Raw genomic sequence first — 22,591 nt, forward strand, 5'->3', positions numbered from 1 at the left:
CTATCGCAGGGCGCATAAGTTATCAAAATTGTAAACACATACATTAAATAGTGTACCTTAAACTGATTAACACAATTATCAATGACTATTTCACTGTTAAAATAATTAGTACATAAACAAATCTGGAAGAGTTTAAACATTCTTTATGAAATAATTACATTCTAAAAACAAATTTTATGCATTGTTAAAAACGTTGTTGTTGTTTTTTTAGTAACTTAGTATTTTATTATTACACGTGTTTGTCAGTCATGAGCGCCTCTCCAACAACATTAAGACTGAACTCTAAAACTCGAAAGATGAGCTTTGCAGTGTCCGCGACTGCCGCTGGATACACTTGTGAAACTCTGTTTTGCCATGTACAACAGCAAACAGAAAACAAACAAACAAAAAACAAAAATATACATACATATATTATGTATATATATATATATATATATATATATATATATATATATATATATATATATATATATATAGATAGATAGATAGATAGATAGATAGATAGATAGATAGATGTGTGTGTTTATTTTAATAACCCTTTTATTTTTGTATGGGCTATTTTAACTTGGATTCACTCGTTCTTTTAATGCTGTGCCGCAAACAGAATCTTTGCCAAGCGTGTGTCGTTCCAGCGCGGGCCGCTAGATGGTGCTGTTGCTCCTCAGAGCTCCCGGCGCTTGTCAGAGAAGGTGGAGGTGCTGCACTTCCTTCATTGTCTGAGCAAGAAGCAGCGGGGGAAGGTCCTGCGTGCAGCTCGCCTCCAGTGTAATCCCGTCTCTCCGCGGCTCACTCGCTCAGTCGGCCGTCATGGCGACCGCAGGGAGCCTCTGCAGCGGGGCGAACCGCGTCTGAAAGCTCCTCTGGGAGTCAGAATTTCTGTCCCTGCGCCCGGACGTGGATGTTAACACCTTCAGCTGAGCTGCGGGAAACACTTTGGCTTGGACAAGCCCGCATTTAGGGGAGAGAAGACGGGGGTAAGAGCCGCGCAGCGCACCGCAAGTCCTCCGTCAGCGTTGATTGAACTTGTTTGAGGAGATTAGGGCTGAGTCTTGGGAGTATCTTTCTCCGCGTCTTTGCGTTGATCCAGTGGATTCTTTTTTTTTTTTTCTTGTGAGGGGACTGCCCTGTCTGTCCTGCAGCGTGGATTGGCATTGCACGAATATTCCTCGGGCAAGCACAGCAGCCGCTCAGGTTTCCTCCGTCTCCGTAATTTGATCCGTGGATCGCCGTGACATTTAAATCATCCATCCCTCATCAGGAAGTGTGCAAATGTGATCTGCCAGTTTAGCTTCCACGGAGTGTCCAGGTGAGTCCGAGCAGTTTCTTAATGTCACCTGAGCCGCAGGTAATAATACCCCCGGAGGATTACTGCAGCCGCTGCTCTGTTAACAACCCACATCACAGTCACGGTGTCAAGGCTTGTGAGGGGTGAGTCAGGAGCGGCTCTCTCTCTCTCTCTCTTTTTTTTTTTTTTTTGTTTCACAAGAAATGCATCATGCAGTGTACCCAGTTAGGCAGGAATCCCTCCACCTAATCACCACACGCCACCGGTAATATCAAGGGAACTTCTGCAAATCCAGCCACACCCACATATCAGGATCTGTTGCAGAGCACAAGAGGAAATTGACCCTTCTTTGGTTGTTTTGTCATGCAGCTTCTTTCAGGTGGACAACTGGCTTTATCAGGCTTGCAGCCCTGCAGCCATTCAGCTGTCACTAAAGGTTTCCAGCTGTGCACTGGAAGGGGGGGGGGCCATGCACACAGAGGAGCCACTGTTGTGAAAAAAAAAAAAAAAAAACCCAGCTCCACATTGCGCATACGTGGGGAATTTCAAGGCAGCTCGTTCAAAAGGCAGAAGAGGGGTTGCCCCCGTCTGGAGACCGTCCCACACTGGGGGTCTTGTGTTTTCGTGCCAGCTGCACAACTGGTGGCTGCTCTTGTGCGTTTCTTTGGACCTGTTTTAGGCGCTGGGATTGAAGCACCCAGAACTCCTGACCCCGGCTGATTCATGATGCTCTGTGAGAGGGAGGGCATGTGTTGTCTACTCTCTTTCTCGCCTCTGTTTCACTGCTGCTTTGTGTGAATGGTCTCTGGTTACGGTGCCACGCAATGTGCGGGTCACGCGAGCAGGGGTGCCGTCGTGAATTTTAGGCCCTATGACAAAAAAAAAAAAAAATCAAAATCATCCCAAAAGCTCATATGTATATGAAAATTCCCTTGTTTTGGGGGGACCCCTGTCAGTCAGGGGCCCTTGGAATTGTCCTAACTCCCCCCGCCATATGGGACTCCTGCACACAAGCCATGAACTTAGAGGCAAAGCTCAAAAAAAAAACTGTTGCCAGGAATCGAGACGAGCTGTGGAGCGATGCTCGGTTAAGGGGTCAGATGTCATAAATTAGCGGGTTTGAATTAAAGCGTGCTTCTTTTTCACGCCCACAGCGACGGTGTTGGGTATAGCTCTCTGGAGGCTCTTGTCTGCACCCTCACTGGAAAACGGCGAACAAAACGGGTGCAAACGATACAGCGTCCTTTGTGAATGAAAAGAACGCCCTAAGGACCCTCTACTCATCCCTTTAACTCAAGAGATGTTACAAAGGATCTAATAGAAACCAGAGTCCCAAAGTTATTTATAAGTATTCTGCTGCTTTTATATTTTCATTATTGGGAGGCACTTTGTGATTGTAATGTGTGTGAAGGGTGCTATGCATTTAAATTGTACTTATTTGCTTTAAATGCAGAGAAATGGTGACATCACAGATAATTTTTCCAAAATTAATGAGAACGCAAATGGAAAGTGCATTTTGTGTGTTTTTTTTGTTTTTGTTTTCCCTCTTTCTTTGCATGGTTTTAATGAAATCCCTCTTTCAAAGATGTTTACCTGTATTTTATTTTATCGAGTTCGTAGGGCTGGGGCGACGTGGCTTGAAATAGAACCTCAGATTTTTATTTGACCAAATCCGGTTAATCAATTTTAACCCACCTCTTTTTTTCATTTCACAAAAAGAAATGAAAGCAATTTCAAGCATTTCATCTGGGAGTTGACCTGAATTCAAAGTGCAAGCTGTGAGACATGCTTGTAAAACAAGATGGTAAGATCTGCCATTGTAAACAATGAAAATATAACATGTTTGTTGCTGGTGCTATTATGCAATGAGCTCAGAACATGCTTTACTTGTGAAACTTCAAACTAACTTAAAAAAAAAAAAAATGAGTAAAATAAAAGTGTCACGTCCCATGGTAAAAAAAAATGTCCTCTTTACAATGTGACAATATATTTTCTGAAATATATTTTCATATTGTATATATTCAGCATTGTATGCTGTTCTCTTCATTGAAGCCCAATGAGTGCATTGGAAAAATAAAATCCCAATTTTCCAAAAATGAAATCTTAATGCATTCCAAATTCAAACTGATTGATTTAAATCGATTTATGGTCCAGCTCTACGAGACAGTATCGGTGTCTAGAAAGAGAAGTTATTCGGGTATGCTGAAGTAGTAGAGCTAAGACAAATTTGGCGAACTACGCAAACCGCTTAAAGTATCACAAATAAATCTCAGCATTTGCTCTTTATAGGAGAGGCAAGACTGCACGGGAAACAGATGGGGGCAACGTTCAGAGCAGTACCGGTTCAGTTTTACCGTCTGCAGCATCTATCCATCCTGTTTAGGGAGTCAAACACGCAGTCTGTCAAAAGCAGCTTGTCTTCTATGATTTTTAATTATTGTTTTTTTTTTTTTACTAATGCCTTCAGATTAGCTTGATTCTTGTGCCTCTTTTTGCACCATTGTCCCGAATCCACATAAAGACAAGTTAGCATGTTCGTATCTTAGGTGCACTTTTGAAAACTTGGTAGTTTGTGAATCCTACAGGGGAAATGTGTTTTATGTGTTTTATTTGCCAACGTGCACTTGGAAAGCACAGCACAAACGCACCCCTGCATGTCATTAATCCAGAGCTGGACAGAGCTTAGTATTTCGCTGTCCACCACCAGCTCCGTGACTCGTTTTCTCCACACGCTCTGATTATATAATCCTCTCCTTCTGAAATGCCTGACTCAGCTTTCAGCCGTAACTTGGCAGCAGTCGCTCACCTCTGCGGCGGCTGAACAGCTGCCCGCTTGTCCGCGGCGTTTCACTCGTTCCACTCGGTAACGTCTCTGAATGACATGAGTGGACTGGAATGTTTTAGTATGAATGAAGGGTTACGGGCCTTTTGAGCGGATCTGGCTGCGGATAAACAGTCGGAAGCACGGCTGCTGGACGCCATGTGTCATCGCAGAGCAGCCACCATTTTTTTTAAAGTCACTTTAGAATCGTCCGGTGCCGATGCTCATCTCCTCTTTAGTCGATGTTCGGCGGAGAAGATGTTTGTCGGCGGCCGTTTTATCGTTACCAGGAATTATCTCACTAAGCTGTTGGGTTTGAAATATCAGCCTGAGCATTTGGAATATTGTTTTATTTAAAGGAACATACATAATCTGTGTTATCACTATTGTTTCCTCCTGCTTATAAAGGCATGTTTCTCAAAGTTTTTGTCCTTTTTGGTGTTGAGCGTCTCCAAACATGAACAGTAAGGGATATAACTGCGGACCGATTAGGTGACGGCACTAATCTCTCCACTCCAAAATTCGTTGAAGCTCCATCCATTCAACCATTCTTTGAGTTGTGATATTGGGTTATTGGGTCAACAGGCCCAGACAGAAACCTTGAGGTCCCTCTCCACTTCATCCTGGTGGATCCCAAAGCATTTCCAGCCCAGAGGATTTATGTTCCCTCCAGTGAGATCTAGGAAGGTCCTGTGGCTCCCGGTGGGACTTTCCCAGAAAACCTATAAAGCAAGATTTTTTTTTTTTTTTTTTTTTGCAACTATCATTGTTAATTCTAGTTTTATTCTAGTTTGGATTAATTTTACATCACTGCCTTCGACTTTTTCTTTTCAAGCGGGGTGTTTCCCATTCACCTTTTGTGCACTCTGCTCTCAGGTTACTCTCAGTTCACATCACCAGCAGCATATTTACACGTTTGACGCGTCGCCCTTGAGACCTGATAAAACTCATGTCTTATTGGCCATGCCTTGCTTTTACGATTTTTCTGAGTCATCTTGTCGTTGAACTGGCTCGTTGATTTTTACCCTCTAGCCCTGACATTCATTTGTCAGATCAGATTAAGAGTGATCTATGCTTTGAAATTAAGAAAATGCTGGAATCTTTTTTTTTTTTTGTCTTCCCCCCCCCCCCCCCCCCACACACACACACACACGCACACACTGCAAATGTGCCTCCCACAGGCAACTATTATGAGCCATTAGTGCTGAGTGTAAATATAGCATAGACCAGAAGGCCTTTACTCTGGATGATAATGATTCCTTGTTTTAATTAGAACCTACAGTATTAATGCGGTGAACAACAGAGGGTTTAAACGCTGATTGCCCCCTGTGTCCTTGCTTCGACGCAGGCTTTGCAGTGAGCATCCCAGAGCAACATGGCAGAGCCAGACCCAGAGACCTTCTCCTCTGGAGCAGGTCAACGTCTCGGAGCCCCCGAGACTCTTGGCATCAGCACACTGGACCCTGGCCACAGGCCTCCATCCATGCCCCCTGGGCGGCATGTCACCATCAGGGTCCGCATGTTGGATGACACAGAGAAGCTTTTCGACGTCTCGGTAAGTCGCTGTCCCGCTACTTTGCCCAGTTACAGTTGTTTTATTTATTCATTATGGCAGCACTAATGCAGGAATCAGGATTCCCATTACTGCAGTGTTTCCATTTTCATCTTGGCTGCAGCAGACTGCTAACAGGTTGGCATGGCAACTGAAAGTTGCATGCATGGATGAAAGGATCCTTTTAGAGTAATGTCAGTTTTCCTCCGGTTTATTATGGTGTCTGTTCGCTGCTTTCTAATCTTCCAATCTGTCTTGGTTTTGGGCTGTTTTCTCCTGGCAGTCTTTGGGAAACTTTAAATAGCACGAAGATTTAGGATTTACTGCACAGGTGTGTGTGTGTGTGTGTGTGTGTGTGTGTGTGTGTGTGTGTGTGTGTGTGTGTGTGTGTGTGTGTGTGTGTGTGTGTGTGTGTGTGTGTGTGTGTGTGTGTGTGTGTGAGAGAGAGAGAGACATCAGCGATGTAACGTGGTGTTTTCATAGACATCTGGTGAAAACAGACAGGCGGACAAAAGAAACAATCATGTTTCTTTTTTTATTTAAAAGAAGCTACTGTTTTCATTCTATCCTTTGTTTCTGGATTTAAAGGATTTAGCGTCTTCTCACTACGATCCAAATATAGACACAATGGTATAAACTGGTTGCTTGGATTAAGGAAAGTCAAATACAAATTAGATATTAATAGTGAGTGAGTGCTTTCTTTAGACTGGTAATACCTTAAGTGGAAACATTTTAAACTATTCCACCTGAATGGGGAGACATAAAACAAACGGGATGCCTTATTCGCTGCAGCTTAGCGATGAATGGTCCCGTTTTAAGTAATTGTCCTGAATACTCTGATCAGCATAGTAATCTACAGCTGAAAAATAGCACCTTTTACTAATTATTTTTATTCCTACTGGTGTAACATTTTCTAAACGCTACACACTTATAGGGCAAATATGTGGACAATTAATTTTTCACAAGGGCCATATGAGAAACTTTGATTGTTTTCAAGGGCCGAGTCTTCGGCTCAGTTATTTAAAAATGTGTTTGGGAATGAACTCAACAGGATTTATGTCAGCTGCTGGTTACAGTCGTGATCACAGCTGCATATTATTGACATAATACTGACATTTATATTATCTTACTTTAAACACTTTTAAAAAAAAACAATGTAAGTAAAAAATTTGCTGGTTCTCGTCTTTCATTTTATGTTTAGTCTGATTATGTTAATTGAAGATGTAATCTCTTCAAAAACAGCTGCTTTACTTCAGACTTCATTAAATAAACACACAAGAGTGGAGCTGCACTGTATTCGGAAATTGGATTGTGTTCGTATTGCCTCCAACTGTCTGTCATTTATCATTTTTGGCACCGACGTCAGTGTCAGGTGTGGGCACCTATTTCTGCCAGGCTCAGTCCAACTGGTTGAATAGCTTTCTGGCATGCGGAGTATGAATTCTTAACAATTAGAAATAACCAAACAAATATTAAAACGCTTCAATTCCTTTCAAGATAAATCCAGCACGTTCAGATTTACGTGCAGAGTGAACACTTCATGCATGTCAATGGCCTTTCATGGGGTCAACGGTAATAACAATATTGTGGGGAGCAAAGGAGCTTCAGACTACTGTGCTGATTTCGAACAGCCTTTAAACCCAACGTCATTACGTGATGGAAACACACATGGATGATGCGAGTCAGATGCGGGCCTAAAGCCTTCCCAAAAGGAACTACAAAGTGTGCGCTCTCTTCTCTCCTGACATTTTCGTTAATTTCCGTGAGGTGGGCTGTGCTTATACGTCATGTTACGCAAAGGATCGTGGGATTCCTTATAGTTTCTTAGCGCCAGTAAGGGACAATTTAGCATAGCAAGGTTACCTATGTTAAATTAGCTCTGAGAGGAAACATACAGGCTCCTTTTTCCACTTCCTTCCTTACCGAGTGCATTATTCGGACGGCCCTTATCATGCCGATTGCTGACTTAAAAACAGCTTCTTTCCAAAAGCTGTGAGGGCTATCGCCCCCTGCTGAAAATCAACAAACCATCAGCCGAGTTCATAATCTGATGCATGTTACAAGAACACTACTGCATACAGAGGTGTCTGATCTCATGAAAATCATTTATACTGCCTCTCAGTATTCACACACTGCAATCTCTCAGGAACTGTTGCACAATTCTGTAACTAAAGTTATTGCACAGTATTGTAGTCTGCTGTTGAGCGTTTGACTAGAAAATCTGTCTATTAGCTGCTAAGTATTGTAAGCAAGCTTAAGTTGTGATTGGTCAGTGCAATCAACCTGTTTTTTTTTTGTTTGTTTTTTTTAATGGAAGATCATGTCTTGATGTTTGTTTCTTCGTATTGTGTGTAACTGGGTGCATTCTGAGCTGGTGTCTGCCTCACCAAAAATGTCATTATGGTAGCTCATAATGACAATAAAGCTTCATGATTCTTTATTCCTTTTAAAGATCTATGTGTTCGGTTGTGGAAAAACAAAAAAAGAAGCTTTGGATGGAGGCTTCGGTGTCTGGATTTAATGGTGGAGTGAGGGGAAAAACACATTCAAGTGCTCCAGTCTCATCCCTGGAAATCATTAACAGGTGGCACAGTTTCACCCAGCATTCCTGTGAACAGTATGAAAGTGTGCTGTCGAGAAAGTGTTCCTGTGTCCAGCAGTGCTGCTGATCAGGATTCAGGGGCGTGACTGTACAGCTGGTGATCTGTACTAACGGGACAGCACAGAATGAACATGTGTCTAAAAGGTGACTTGTCTGTTCTTGTTTGTGCTACATAATGCGGTTCAGATCAGCTACAGCATTAAAACCTCAGATATGTTCGTACCAGATGAATGACACACATCTTTTGAATCCAGTCTGTAAACAGGTTCTGTCACATCTTCTATGAGCAGTTTGTGCTTTGAAAGCAGCATCTCCTCCTTCTGCAATGAGGCAAAGCGGGTTAATAAAAATACTCATATTTTACCCAATATTTCTTTTCCATAATGTAACAAAATGGCCAAACCAGAGAAACAGAAAATGATATAGTAAGTGAATATGCAAGACATTTGTAAATACATTTAAAAATAAAATGGCAAACAAGGCTTGTGTAATAAGGCCTAATTTTGGCATTGTTGCCATTCAATAGTTTGATGTGCTGCCACCATCTAATGGTTGCTATGTAGATTTGGTGAAGTCCTGCCGCTGTTTTCTAACTAAGCGTTGGAGATTGTTAACCTCTTTAATATTCTGCTCACTGTAAATGATGGGAAGATAAACAGAGGTCCTTGTCCAGCATAGTGACCCGGGTCTAAAAGTCATAATCACATAAATCAGAGCAGAAAGGAAAACCTTTAAGTTAAGTTCATGACCTATTGGAGTTCACTAAATCAAAAAAGAAAAAATATTTACTAACCAATGCGTCAGTATTTTGTGTAATTTTTGTTATCAAACAATTGTTTCCTTATATCATGTATTTGTCCACCACTGAGTTTTCAGTGTGCGATTACGTAAGTTATCGCGTAACTTACGCAGATTTACTGCGTAAGTTATTTTTAATTCAATTTATTTTCTTACGAGGCTTTTTAAACCGGATACTTTGCCAGAGATCTCAGTAACTATGGCTGATGATGTGAAATGCAGATCAAACACGTCATTCCGAAACAAAATGCGTTTTTGTGCAGCTCTGAATTCAGTTTTACAACAAAAGGTTGTCATGTGATCAGTGCAAAATGATGCGCAGCAAGAGCAAGACCTGCATGCTTTTACGCCTCCAGTAAGTAGGACTTTAAAGGACATAGAGGGACTGTTATCATGCAGATGAGTTGTGGCGACGACTGAAACAAGCTGAAGATGTTGCTGTGCTCAGGAGAGGGTCACTAAAGAACCCTGCTATAACAGAATGCTTCATTCACGCTCAATTTAACACACATTATGCCCTCCATCCCGAGTCGGATCAGAAAAAAGTTTTTTTTTTTTTTTTTGATCAGCAGTTTTCTTCTTCTAAAACACAAATACTGTAATTTAAATTCAGGGCAACTGTTTTTTTTTACACTTTACATACATATGTCTGCTATAAAATATGGCTTATAGTATCTCACAAGAGTTTTGTTTAAGCTTTTTACTTAACTTTTAATGCAAATGACCCACACATTTTAGATCTCTTTGCTGCTGCAGTTAGCAGAACCTACTGCGTCATCTAGAAAACACACTTCAGGCACTTATTTACAGCAGGGACGTATCGTTTTGTTCTAGATTTGTTTTCTCGGATGCATCTTCTCCCGAAGCAACCAATAAGCCTCACCTTGTCACCGATACCAAAGGCTTTAGTTCCTTTCCCTCTGTTTCAGCTGGGTAGGTTTCCACCTCAGCTGGCAGAGTATCAGATGGTTGGGGAACAGAAATGGGCCATTGAAGCATCTCGTGGGTCACATACCATGCTGTGGCCTATTTAGCACTCGGGCTGTGAACATGAATTTGTGTTGACGCTGACGTCTGGCACAAAATACCGGGACCTTCAGTTAAAAGTGGACTGATTATGAATTAATTAGTTGTAAATCAGATTGCATTTAAGTTTTTGTTTTTTTTTCCAAGGAAACGTAATTTACTTAAATGGTTTTCCAGCGTTTCTGCTGATGCAGAGTTTAGTAGTCCAGGAGATCCAGACTCCTGCCCTCAATCCACTTTCTGTTCCTGAGGCCAATACACCCCGACTCTGTCTGGGCTGATATTAAGATGCTCACACTCGCTAATGGGGCCTGAAAGAAGTTGTCTGTGAAAGATTGCAGCATGGATTTGGGGGTTAAGAGGTGGGGGATGGGTGGATGAAGGCCGAGTGGAGAAAAGAGGCACGCTCATTTCTTTGAATAAAGGAGACATAATATGTTGGCCAAAAATTTCTACTAAGTCAATTTAATTTAGTTCCATTTATTTGTGTTGCACATATTCACAACAAATATACTTGGGTTCAGATTCATTTTAGATCAGTCCAATTCATTCCAAAAATAATCACATAGACAGATTCAGATCCTGTTACATACAATTTTAACTTAATTATACTACAATATTATCAATTTCAGTTGATCATTTATAGGGGCCTGATAGTTATCTGTGGTAGAAAGCCCAGCTGACTGCATCAAGTCATTTACTTTCCAGCAGTCCCTAATTGCGAAGAAGCATGTGACAATAGTGGAAAGAAACCATTCCTTTTTATAAGGGAAAAAAAATTACACAGAAACATTTCCAGTAAAGGAGCTTGTCTGGAGACTTGCAGTTCGGAGATGTCAATGGGTTCATCCAGAAAAGAGGGACAGCTAAACACAGAATTACTTAGACATGGGTACTTTTTAGCGAGGGATAAAAAAAAAAAAGCAGTACACAGTAAATGGAAGCAAGAGCTCTTTCAGTGCATGCGTTCAAGAAAGAGTTGTTGCTAATCACAGAATCACTAGACAAGGGTTACTCTTTAATAGAAACAAACATGATGAGTATAGAAAGCTACTGGCTTCAAAAGCCCTGTTGATGGTTTTGATCCAGGAAATAGGCTGTGCTAAACACAAAATGACTAAAGTACTTGCCATGGAGAGAAAGAGTACACAAAGTTATTAATACAGTGATCTGTCGCAATGGTTTCCATTACAGAAAGATGCTAAACTAAATGCAAAATTGATGGCGCTTGAATACTTTCTACAGAAAACCGGGGAGTACAGACAATAAGTGGCAGCAGTAGCTCTGTTAATGGCTTGATCTAAGATGCCCTGCTGAGCAGAATCACTGGGCAATAGTACACAGAGTTAACAATCAGCAATAAGTTTGTCAGTAACTAAGTTCTGGAGAGAGCCAATCACAGAAGCACCGGGCCACCCATACCTTCCATGGAAAGAATTAAGACAGAGAACACCAGGTAGTAATCATTATGCTACATTATACTTATAACACTGTAATGGAAAACGGATTCATGGAATGTAGTCTTTAACCATTAGGAATTCAGGCAATGTTCCCTCTGATGTTACTCTGCTATTGCTCCTCATTTTCTCTAATGAGCTACTAAAGATGGAGTCCTCTAAAATCACACCCCTGACAACTTCTCGCCACCCATCTCTTTACTCATTGTGCATACATTGCTTCACCCTTATAAAAGACTATTATACTGAAAAATATCTGACTTAATAACAAAATTATCTCCAGGCATTTTTCTTTGCCTTCTACAGTATGGAAATGTTACCCAGCTCGCTCTTATTAAGCTACAAAATAATGCTTCCTCTAAAGCAATGCGGCTGCAAAGCCAGCAACACATTTAAAAGTCGGCCAGAATAAACAGGCTGAAGTGACTATTAGTACTGGTTAATGTAATGGAAATTTATTCACTTAAAATCACATCTTTGTGCGAACATTAACGCTCTCCAGACTTGGAACTCTAAAAAGGAAAAAGGTAAAAAGCAGATATTAGTCTGGAAGCAGGTTTTACAGCGTTGTCATCATTGGTGGTAAAACATGAACCCAAGTCAAGAACTGAAGATGGAGAAACAAACTGACAGAACAGTTCAAAACGGTTTGCAAGAGAGGTTAAAATGGCACAAAAGCTGTAATGTGGGGATCTTTCAATGTTTAAATATGTATAAACTTCAGGAAATAGCTTCATAGAGTGTTATTTGAAACGGTTTTTGGGCTTTTTAGTATTACTGGAGGCTTGAAATTGAAATGAGATTTAGCTCAAAGCCCTAAACTGTTATGCGTCATCAACACTGAGGCCACAGTTGTTGTTTTTTTCCCTACAGAATGTAGCATATGGTGCCGCTTGGAGATGTAAGTTAGGGATGCATAGGTTTCTTCCTAACTCCCCTCCCATGAGAGCAACTTTTTTGTACAATCTCTTTTTGATTGGACATGCATCAACACTAGCAACAGCCAGCTGTAGGTTCTGTGATGAAATTTTAAGGATTTTTCTGAACTTTCTTATCTTAAGGTTCACATGAAGGTAAATTTGCTTGTACTGCCAGTATTGGGGGTATTTTGTCAGTTATAAGTGGAAATAAATGTGAGCTTATCCTAATGTATTACTCCCCAGAAACTGCCTTTAAAAAAAAAAACACAATGTAATGTAACATTTAATTTAATGTTTTAAAAGTTACGTTCTTGAGATTGGATTCTGTTGTACTAGCCAAAACCTAGTAGTGGTAAAAGTGAGAGCTAATATCCATATGTCGAAATATGTTTATCAGTCTCCACTTATCTAATCTGTCCAATCCAAAAGAGAATAATTTAAAAACAAAGTATCAATGTAGTTTCCCCCAGAAAACTTGCTAAGCCCAGTTGTAGATCTTGCTAGGGCAGCAAAACCGTATTTCTGTTAAAAAAATGTAATTTTTATCATTATGCGTTATTGTAACACATTGAAAATACTTAAACGCCAACTAAAGAGTCTTACAAAATGGCATACACTTGAAATACTGTTTTAACAAACACTAAAAATACAATTAAAGTCAATATCAGTTGTTTGCACTTAAGCTAAATCCTAATTAAGCAATCCGCCAGCAAATTTTAAAACAAGCACCACTGGTCACATATACAGTGGTATGAAAAAGGCCCCTTCCTGATTTCTTATTTGGGTTCCTACTTTTTTCTGCAACCAACCGAACCCAGTCATTGGGCTATCCTTGTCCGTCAAGCTAACAACAGCTAGCGTTAGCTTATGCTGTCCAGGAGGGTTACTACAACACTGTGGCAGATACAGGAGCTTTACTGACCTTTTCATGTTTCCCTCAAACATCTATGTTGTACTCTTAGTTTACCATGTAGCGGCGTTCACCGTTTCGTTTTTTTCCGCTGTCTGCCTGGGAAAGAATCTTCGAACAGCCACGTCTATAAAGAGGGGTGCTTGTTTTGTTCAGGCTGTACTTTGCATGTTGGCTGACTTTAAGACTTCCAGCAGTAGCTCATTATTTGGGTCAGGTGAGCGGCTGCAGGGAGGAGAGGGGTTGAGTGGCTGTGCGTTGCTGTCGGAAGTAGTGCAACAGTGGTCAGATGGTGTGAATTGGTCAGTTTATATTGATTTTTAAGCATATCCGTATCTTTAAATAATTATTTCTTTGTATCGACTATATAGAAGCATCTATTATCCTGACAACTGTGGTATATACCATCTTTGTTAGCATTTTTACTGGTGTATAAAAAATCTTATTTAAAATAAGTAAACAATGCTTAGCCTGGCGGGAAGCAAGTGAAGCGTCCAGCTAGGCTTACGATACAGTGGGGGAAACCCTGCAATGTAACGTTAACCCAAAGCGGCAGCAGAAGAACTCATGCTCTTTTTTTCCCCCCTCCACTACTTTTACATGTTAATATTCCCATTTGGTTTTGTAAACACTGGCCAAACAAGATATACATTTTAATGACAAGAGTTTCCTTTAGAGAGAGAAGCTTAATCCCATATTAATATGCTGCCTTGGTTTACTCCATGGTTTATCGCTACTATTTCCAGTGTTTATCACAGCAGAGCAAACTGGAATGCGGTTTTAATAAGTCAGGAGATGAATTCACAAAGAATGTGGGACTAACTGCAGAGTTGTTGTCCGTCTTCAGCATGTGACCAGCTATATTTAACCCATTTAGTGATTCAGACAAGACATCTGATACTTCAAGGGAAATTTCTTCCCATAGATTTCCATTACTCTCATGGGGTTTATAGTCTGAAACTGCACAGAGAATCCAGGGAAGCAGCGGCCAGCCAGCCAAAAAGTGGGCTGTGCCACAAAAGAAAATGGCTCAACTTACTCCAGTTAAAAAGGCTCACCCTCACTCCATCATTCCCAACTCTTCTTTCTTTCCCCATATGCTGCCACCGATTACTGAAATAACAAGCAATTAGAGCACATCTAGAGAGTCTCATTGTCAACTGACTGAAAGTGAGATCTAGACTGAATGAGCAAAAAAAAAAATTTTTTTTTTTAGCTTCTTCAGCTTCTCTGTAGTTGTTGAACGACTGCTTGATCATCGTAGATAAGCAGACTCTGGTATTACAGGTGATTAAAAGAACATTTTATGGCGAATATTTGTCAACTATGAATTGGTTGTTGCCGCTGTTGTCTGACATTCCGTAATCTTTTTTTGTTTTTCTTTAATATTTGGAGCGAGATGGGTTGCTTCCACATCGGATGTGTGTATTTGCTTGAGACCTTATATTTTCATAAGGACACGTTATTAGCTGTGGAGTAAGATGCAGAAATAATTACTGGCAGCAGCACAGTCGGCGTGAAAATCAAATCCCCTTATATGTGGAAAAATCCTGAATTTTACCCTTTTTACTGTACTAGGTCTGCAGGGCAAAGCAGGTTTACATTAATGAAATTCAGCATGCGTTTTATTTGTGCACAACATCTCGTACCACCGAGGGGTTCTCGGGAACTCGTGTTTCACCAGTGTGTATTCTCAACCTCTGCATGAAAGGAGGGCAGAGCTGAGAAGAAGAAAGACACTCTGGTCTCGAAGCAGTCTGTGAAATCCCGTTTAACTCGGCGCTGTTGCAAGGACATGCTCAGCTTTTCTCGCAGCGCTTCAGAGAGGAAGCAGGCATAGGTGGTAGAAGGATGATTGAGTCCAATTTCTTTCTTTAGGAACTGTTATTATAAGCTGTGAGGAATACAAATTGTGTTTTTACAGGCGTGTAGAAAATTCAGAAGAATAATCAAGGCCCTCCTACCTCCTTTTTTCTCTTTTTTTACTCCATGACAATTAGTTTCTAAACCTATTATTCACTGGCCTTGCAGTGATGAGTCATGCATTAAGGCGTTCGTTAAGATTAACTGTTTTATGACTCCAGCCCCACGCATCTATGCACGGTTCCTTTTAGCGTAAGAAATGTGCCAGTGCATTTGTGAGATGGAGGAAAATAGTAATAATATTTTAGGGTTACAAATGACCTCCTTTTCACACAAAGCTCTTCTTGTTTCTGTTCTAGTCTGGTTACATTTGGATTTTGCTTCCAACACTGTTGGCAACGACATCTCTTTATAAGGACTTGAACCATGCTCTTTGGTTTATAAGGACTGCTTTAAACTGGTTTAAGTGTCATTTATATTCATTTTATGACTGTTTGTGTGGTGTTCCACATGGTTCTGGATTTGGGGATGTTCTGTTCAGTCTTCTTGTACTTCTCCTTCTACTTATTGACAAACTTTACTGACAATACTCTGCTCCATTTAACTCTGATGCCTGAGAAAACAAATGTGCTACTAAAATTACAAACTTACCTTGAAAACATTAAGCCTTAGACACTCTTGACAATCTTGACCCTAGGTAAAACTAATAACTATATTTAGCTCCATAAAACCCAATGTTATTTTAATTTTAATTACTTTGACCCCCAACAGCCCAACAGCCCCCAACAGCTCAGCTTTATTTTATTATTTTGTGAGAAGAGCCTCTCTTATGTCTTATATTTATAAGAAATCAAGTACAGCATTTTTGTATCATAAGGAAAATGAGAAAAACATTCTTTCAAAATAAAAAATATCTGGGAAATATGTTTCCATCCATTTTTTTCTGTTCCATGCTGAACTATTGCAATGCAGTCTTACAGTCAAAATAACTCCTTAAACATTTTACAGTTAATCTAAAATACTATAACAAGAGGTTTCACAGGTAACTCCAAGAGAGATCCCGTTGCACCATTACTTGCATTGATGTCCTTTGAAATCAAGGATATAGTTAATCTTTTTGTCTTTATATAGCTGTTTTAGTGCTTTTACTGCCTTTTGTTTTGCATTTTTTCTTAATCCAGCCATAAGATAAAACTTGAAAGACCTTCTTACCAACTGTATTGCTATTTTGGGTGGTATTACAATTGGCAACCGTGATTAATCATAAAGGCCGTAGCCAGAGTTTTTACAGCTAGGCTGTCTCCTAACACTGGCTCCCTGTGAAAGCGAGGAGATAATTTCTTCCCATCCATAGCTGTTAATGGGACTTCTCTTGCTTATCTTAGATCTTATTATCCTCTGCAACCACACAAGAATTTGTCACCCTCAGGCCTCTTAACAGCTCTCAGACTTTCTCGAGCCAGAACTGGAGGTGGAGTTTTTAGTTTTATAGGCTCCTGTCCTATTGAAACAACTCCAAGTCTTTGTTTTTAATTTTCTCATGTGCATTTCTTTAACTCCTGGGCTATTGTTTGTCTACACCTGGGTTGTTGGCTTATACTTTGAATGGTCTTGTTACTGAAAAGTGCTTTATAAATTTGCCTTGCCTTTGTGCAATAAGAATTGGACAATTTCACTATCTGCGATTGAATTGGTATGTTAAGTATCAAATAATAAAAAAGAATGTCAATAATGTATCAGAAAGAAGAACCCCAGTCTTTTTCTGTGTATAAACTCACTAACCAAGACCTTGTCCACTGATGCACTTTGTTTGGTGTGCAGTAAAGAATTTTTGAAAGTGCTTGTGTGCATAAATGGTGATACTCATCTAATTCCTTTGTTTTCCGATTGGGTTGAAAGCTAATTCCTCTACCAAAGACCCTATAGCACTTTAAAAATATATATCTTTTTTATGGGTAAAAGTCTAGAAAAATAATCTGAAGGTGCAGGTCAGATCCCAAAGAAACCTTGATATCGATATCGGTAAGAAAATATGTGATCTGCGCATCCCTCGTTTTGAACTGGAGTTGGGAATCTTTGACATATTTTAACTTGTGTGTGGACTAAGGTATTCTGTTTGTCTTGTATTTGTAAATTTATATTACATTATTCTAGATTGATAAAATATTATTTATATAATAAGAAGTTGTGTTGTCGAATCTTTTATGTATTATTGCCCACACTACTTATGTTTGTGTTGTTCTGGACTTCAAAATGCCAAAAAGCTTAAAAGCTACAGTATAAATAAAACTTATCAGAATCAGAATCGAGTTTAATCACCAAGTATGTTTGCATTTACAAGGAATTTGACTTGGTGTTGATGGTGCAGACAAAAAATAAGAATACAGTAAAATAAGAAGTAAAAAGATATATTATCTGAATTAAAGAGCGATATGGCACATATGTTTACCCCCCCCCCCCCCTCACACACACACACACACACACACACACACACACACACACACTGCTTTAAATGCCATCTATATGAGTTTTATCTCCGCTGTCACCAGAGAAAGCCTTTGCAGCCTGGCGGGAGAGACAATCAGAGAGCAGCCTTGATCCATTGAGGAGACCGGGAACTACCAGCATCCAGACATGTGATATTTGTCGCTGCTGTCGCTTCTGCTATCCTTTCACATTTATTCACTTTTGGGAGCCTGAAAATAGAAACCTTTCTTCTATCTCCTCCTAAATTCTGCTCTTCCCAACGGGTTTGTTTCCGCCGAGTTTAATCTGTTGTTATTCAGTCTAAGACAGCGCGTGCAGCTGCCTTTTGTGGCCTCCAGCCACGGTGAGGAATTATTTGTCGTTTATCATCCCTCTTTTTTTTTTGCTGCCTTGTTGCCACCAGCACCATGACCCCCGAGCTGCAGGACCGAACCCTCCGGGGTTGTGGCTTAGATTATGTTTCTGTGAACATGCATCAATAGGAATTTCATCTATATTGGAGTCCCTACTTGAAAGGGCACATAAAACGCATGCTCGGCGAGATGTGGGGGGTTGTCGAGCTCCAGACTGCTGTCTTCTGCTGATATCTGCTGGTGAAGAGCAAAGCGAGGAGGTGGTATTCAGGGGATTATTCATGTAAGGGCGCTGCACCAGCTTGGGGTTTACGCTGCTACACATCATTCATGACTAACATATTCAGGTGGCACACCCTTCTTTACAGAACGAAGTTAGTCCCCTCATGTGTAGCATGATAATAACTTTTTAGCTTGTCGTAGTTTCACAGCTGATTGACCTAGTTTCTCTAAAAGATGGCGTTGTGTTTGCTGCGCAGGAGTTTGGGATGCAAGTCAGCAGGGTGTCAAATGCTCAACGCCGTCATAATCGCAAAACGGGAAGATGCGTGTCGCTGTAGCGATGGTGATGCGAAGTAAGAATTAAACACCCCATTGGCTTTTATGTCGACGTCCGACGCAGCAAAACAGCAGGCGGTTTACATGCTCTGAAGCATTCCTGCGCTGCTCTGTCTTAAAATCTTCTCAAACGTTCCTCACATGAACTTTCAACCCTTGGGGGGGGCGTGTGTCTCATGAGATGAGATCCCACAGCGGGATGTGGAGTGGATGAGGGCGTTGTTTTCCCACGTACACTTAAAAATCTTGAAATCTCACTGAACCATGAAGGATCAAAGCTTGAAAATTCAAAGCTAAAATTTTGCTCTTTTACTTTTTAATTTAAATACATGCACACATAAAAAAAGACACCGTTACAAAAATATCTACAGCTGCACAAGATTTTGAACCATGATCATGATTGCTTTATAAATATGTGCGGTTTTGTAATCGTGGGTTCAGTATTTACCAGGTTTACATAATTCAAGCTCAAGCTCATGTTTTTACAAATGTTGCTATTCTGATAAATTGATGCCGCATTTAATGCCTGCACCTCATTAAGAATTTACTGGCCAGGATGCTGACGCCTCCAGAGCGAGGTGGGAGCGTCATGAAGATGGAAAAGAACGAGACCGATGTGGTGAATAAATTAATCGCATCCCATTTTGTTTTGCCTGTACTGAGCAACAATATCACAGGAATACGTTGACCTCATGCAGCCTTAGTATGTTCCATAGTTTTGTTTTGTTTTTTTACTATAACAGTTGCCAGCACAATGTCTTGGGCAATGTAACCTGTTTGGTATTATTGTCAATTGTTCTGCAAATCATATAAAGTAGTACATTTGTTTTTTAATATTTCCTTTTAAATACTTTGCAGTCAGGATGAAATTTAAATTTTTTTTTAAACCAGATTTCGTTCTACTTTTATTCCAACGTGTTGCACATATTTTCATTTTTCCTTAACGAGCGTAGACACTGTTTTATGCCAATGTCTGTTGCAGCTAAAATTGCTGTTTATTGTAATATCTGGGCATGTTGGTGCCACTTTTATTTACAGACAAGAAACCTGAGACAACTGAGGATTTAAAGACTCACTGAGGGAATATTTATCCTTGTAGCTCTGTGAAAGTTTAATCCGGTACTTTTTTGGGGGCTTTTCACACCAAAGCCGCTTTGTTGCTTAACCAGGGTTTGGTGCTAGAGCCGGTTCTACAACGGCACTGGTTTGTATTCTCCATCTTGTTGCTGCGGTAATATTTAACAAAAGGTGTCGAGATATTTGATTTCCCTTAATTTTCTGGATTTTCTTTTCTGCGGCAGGGCTTTCTAGAGAACTCTAGCCCTTGAGGGCAAGTGTCTTGCCACTGCTAAATGCATCTTTTGTCCTACACACCTGAATCTAATGGCTAAATTACCTCCTGCCATGCAGTCAAGTCTACAGAGTCCTGCTAATGACCTAGCTATTTCATTCAGGTTTGTAGAAGCAGAAACGCGTCAGGACTGTTGAGGATCACAGTTCGGGGAGACAGTTAACTAAACAAATCATGTCATTTATCTCCACATCTCAGGAAACTGTGATAGAATCTGCTTATTTATTAACAGTCTGTGTTTGTGGATGCTTGTGCAGTCTTGACCAGCTGCTCTCAGATCAGTATTTACCACCAGAGCTTTAAACGGGAATTTCAAGCAGTTTCAGACAAGTTTATCGCCAATACTTGTTGCCGATTGACTATTAATTCCTTCCCTTCTTTAATTTCCCTTCCTACCTTCATCTCCTTTTTCTTCATTGCTTTCTTTCCTTTGCTCCTTGCGCGTGTCCTTCTGTCTCTCCTTGTGTCCTTCCCTAGTTGAAAAAAGTAGGAACACCGATTGTAGAGACAGTTTTTACTCAATTTCTCCACGCCTCTTTAATCACAGTATTTGCATGATCCAACTTCAAGTTTCTGATAAAAACATTTTTTTCTCCCTCTGGCACTAGACTTAGACTTAGACAAATTGTATTGTCATTTTGTATGCACAGAGTATAAACAAAACGAAATTTCGTTGCATACAGCTTACGACAATGTAATGAGATTGCAGTTGAAATAAAATAACATTACAATATAAAGTGCAGCAGCGATAAGAATGTACAGTGCAGGAGAAAAGCAGTTTTTTTTTTTAAAGTGTGCAGAAGAATGATGCAAAAAGGCATTAATTTGAAAAGTTCAATGTTGGCAGGGTAAAATAATAATGGTACAAAAATGAGGTAAACGTTCAGTTGTGTACTTTTAAATTTAAATCGATTTATAAAGGTTCAGCAACGTTGGCAGTGCAAAATAAAGCTCCAAAAAAGCCATAAAATTCAATTAGTTAGTTAGTTGTTTCTGAGATTGCACTAGTATTTCTGTGGCAGGGCTAAAGCATACAGTGTCAGTCCCTGAGGTTTAGCACTGAAACCAGAAAATAAATATATGCTCTTTCAAAGACGCATTTCTTCACTCTTGTACATTGCTAGTTTCATTGGCAGCACCACAGTAATCTCTCTGAAGCAAGTTCTTGATTAGAACTAGTTGTCTAATGAAATGAATGAACTGCATGCAGAATCAACTGTTGTAATTGCATAGGTTTGCATCGATGTCAAAGCTTCACTTTCCCAATAGCAGAAGCAGACAGACACCTGCTGTAACCCAGCTATGTCGGTATAATAATTTGTCTCCCCCCTGCATTATTCACAGTATGTCCAGAGTGAGCAGGCGCAGCCAGCACAGAGCCACTGAAGGAAGCTGTCATCCTATGTCTGGCATTATATGCCGCGCCGCCTTCTATACGGTGCACAGGTGCTTTGGGAAAACTGCTGCTTCTATAATAAGTGTTGTTTCTATGGTAACCCCGATGAATGTGTTTTTTTTCTTTTCCTTGTAGAGGACCTACATGTTTGTTTGGTTCATATGTTGGTGCACAGGATTACCTGCTGATTTGCCCACTGTCATCTAATTTTTTGTTAAGACAAAGGCAGCTGTAGTTTCTTGTAATCTTGTGACAGCCTCACGGCGTCCATTGACAGAAACCTTTCACCCTGCGACGACATCTTTTTGATCCTTGCATTAAGCTCTTGACCCCCGTGACTGAGCCGCAGACATCGGCGTACATCAAAGGCGAAGCCTGCACGTTTTCTCTGATCTCCTGGTAGTGTATGAATGACGAAACCCTCTTTTAGAGTACGTTCGCTCCGCTGCAGCGCTGCCACTCTTCAATGAATTATGAATTTCTCATTCAGATTCAGGGGGCTAATTAACATGTCAGAGCCAAGCGGCGGTGCGGCGTCTTGGGATTATCCTTATCCTGCAGTGCCTTATTTTATTGCGTCGCTCTGCCTTCACCTTTGCTGCTCCCCTCTCCTTAAGTTTGCTGATGAGTTAAGGACTTATTTCCTGCCAGGTTTAAGGACTAATTAAAAAACAGAAACCGCAGCCTGTGACTGTGTGTCTATCTTTTCTCTACTGCAGCGCTACCTTCAGACTGAAGTCAGTCCCTTGGTGCATTATTTTGACACGTCGAATTTCTTTCAGCTGCACTCGTGCAGTCTGCCTGTCTCTGAACCTTGGCTGTAATTGAATTTGGGGCCTTTTGGGCAGATAAAAAAGACATGTGGGGAAACAGAGTTTGTGCGACGGTGATTGAAGCAAAGATTGAGGAAGGGTTGTGAAGGTGGGCAAAAGAGGACAGGAGACGGAGGCAGATTGGATTTTCAAGTAACACCTGCATATTTGCATCACCCCGTGAATGTATGTATACCACTTGAGCCTTTTTAAAATTTTGGCACAGTGCAATCACAAATAAAACTGAATTATATGTGGATTTTATGCAACAGACCAACAGAAAATAATTATCAGTTGTGGAGCAGAAGGACTATGATGGACTGATGACGGGTCCAGGATGTACCCCGCCTTTCGCCCAATGACCAACGGCTATAAGCACCAACCCCCACACAACCCTGCA

General features: G+C 40.5%; 1 protein-coding gene across 1 annotated transcript in view; it reads left to right on the forward strand.

Moving 5' to 3' along the window:
• Positions 1 to 699: 699 nt before the first annotated feature.
• The window catches only part of LOC118563828 (FERM, ARHGEF and pleckstrin domain-containing protein 1), a gene marked incomplete at its 3' end in the record, with an annotated part of 55,085 nt that continues 33,193 nt past the window's right edge, over positions 700 to 22,591 (forward strand). Inside the window, 2 exon segments of the mRNA XM_036139755.1 lie at positions 700 to 974; positions 5,455 to 5,661. Coding sequence (XP_035995648.1) covers positions 5,482 to 5,661 — 180 coding nt within the window.

This window comes from Fundulus heteroclitus, chromosome 7 (assembly GCF_011125445.2).
Source record: "Fundulus heteroclitus isolate FHET01 chromosome 7, MU-UCD_Fhet_4.1, whole genome shotgun sequence".
Lineage (NCBI taxonomy): Eukaryota > Metazoa > Chordata > Actinopteri > Cyprinodontiformes > Fundulidae > Fundulus > Fundulus heteroclitus.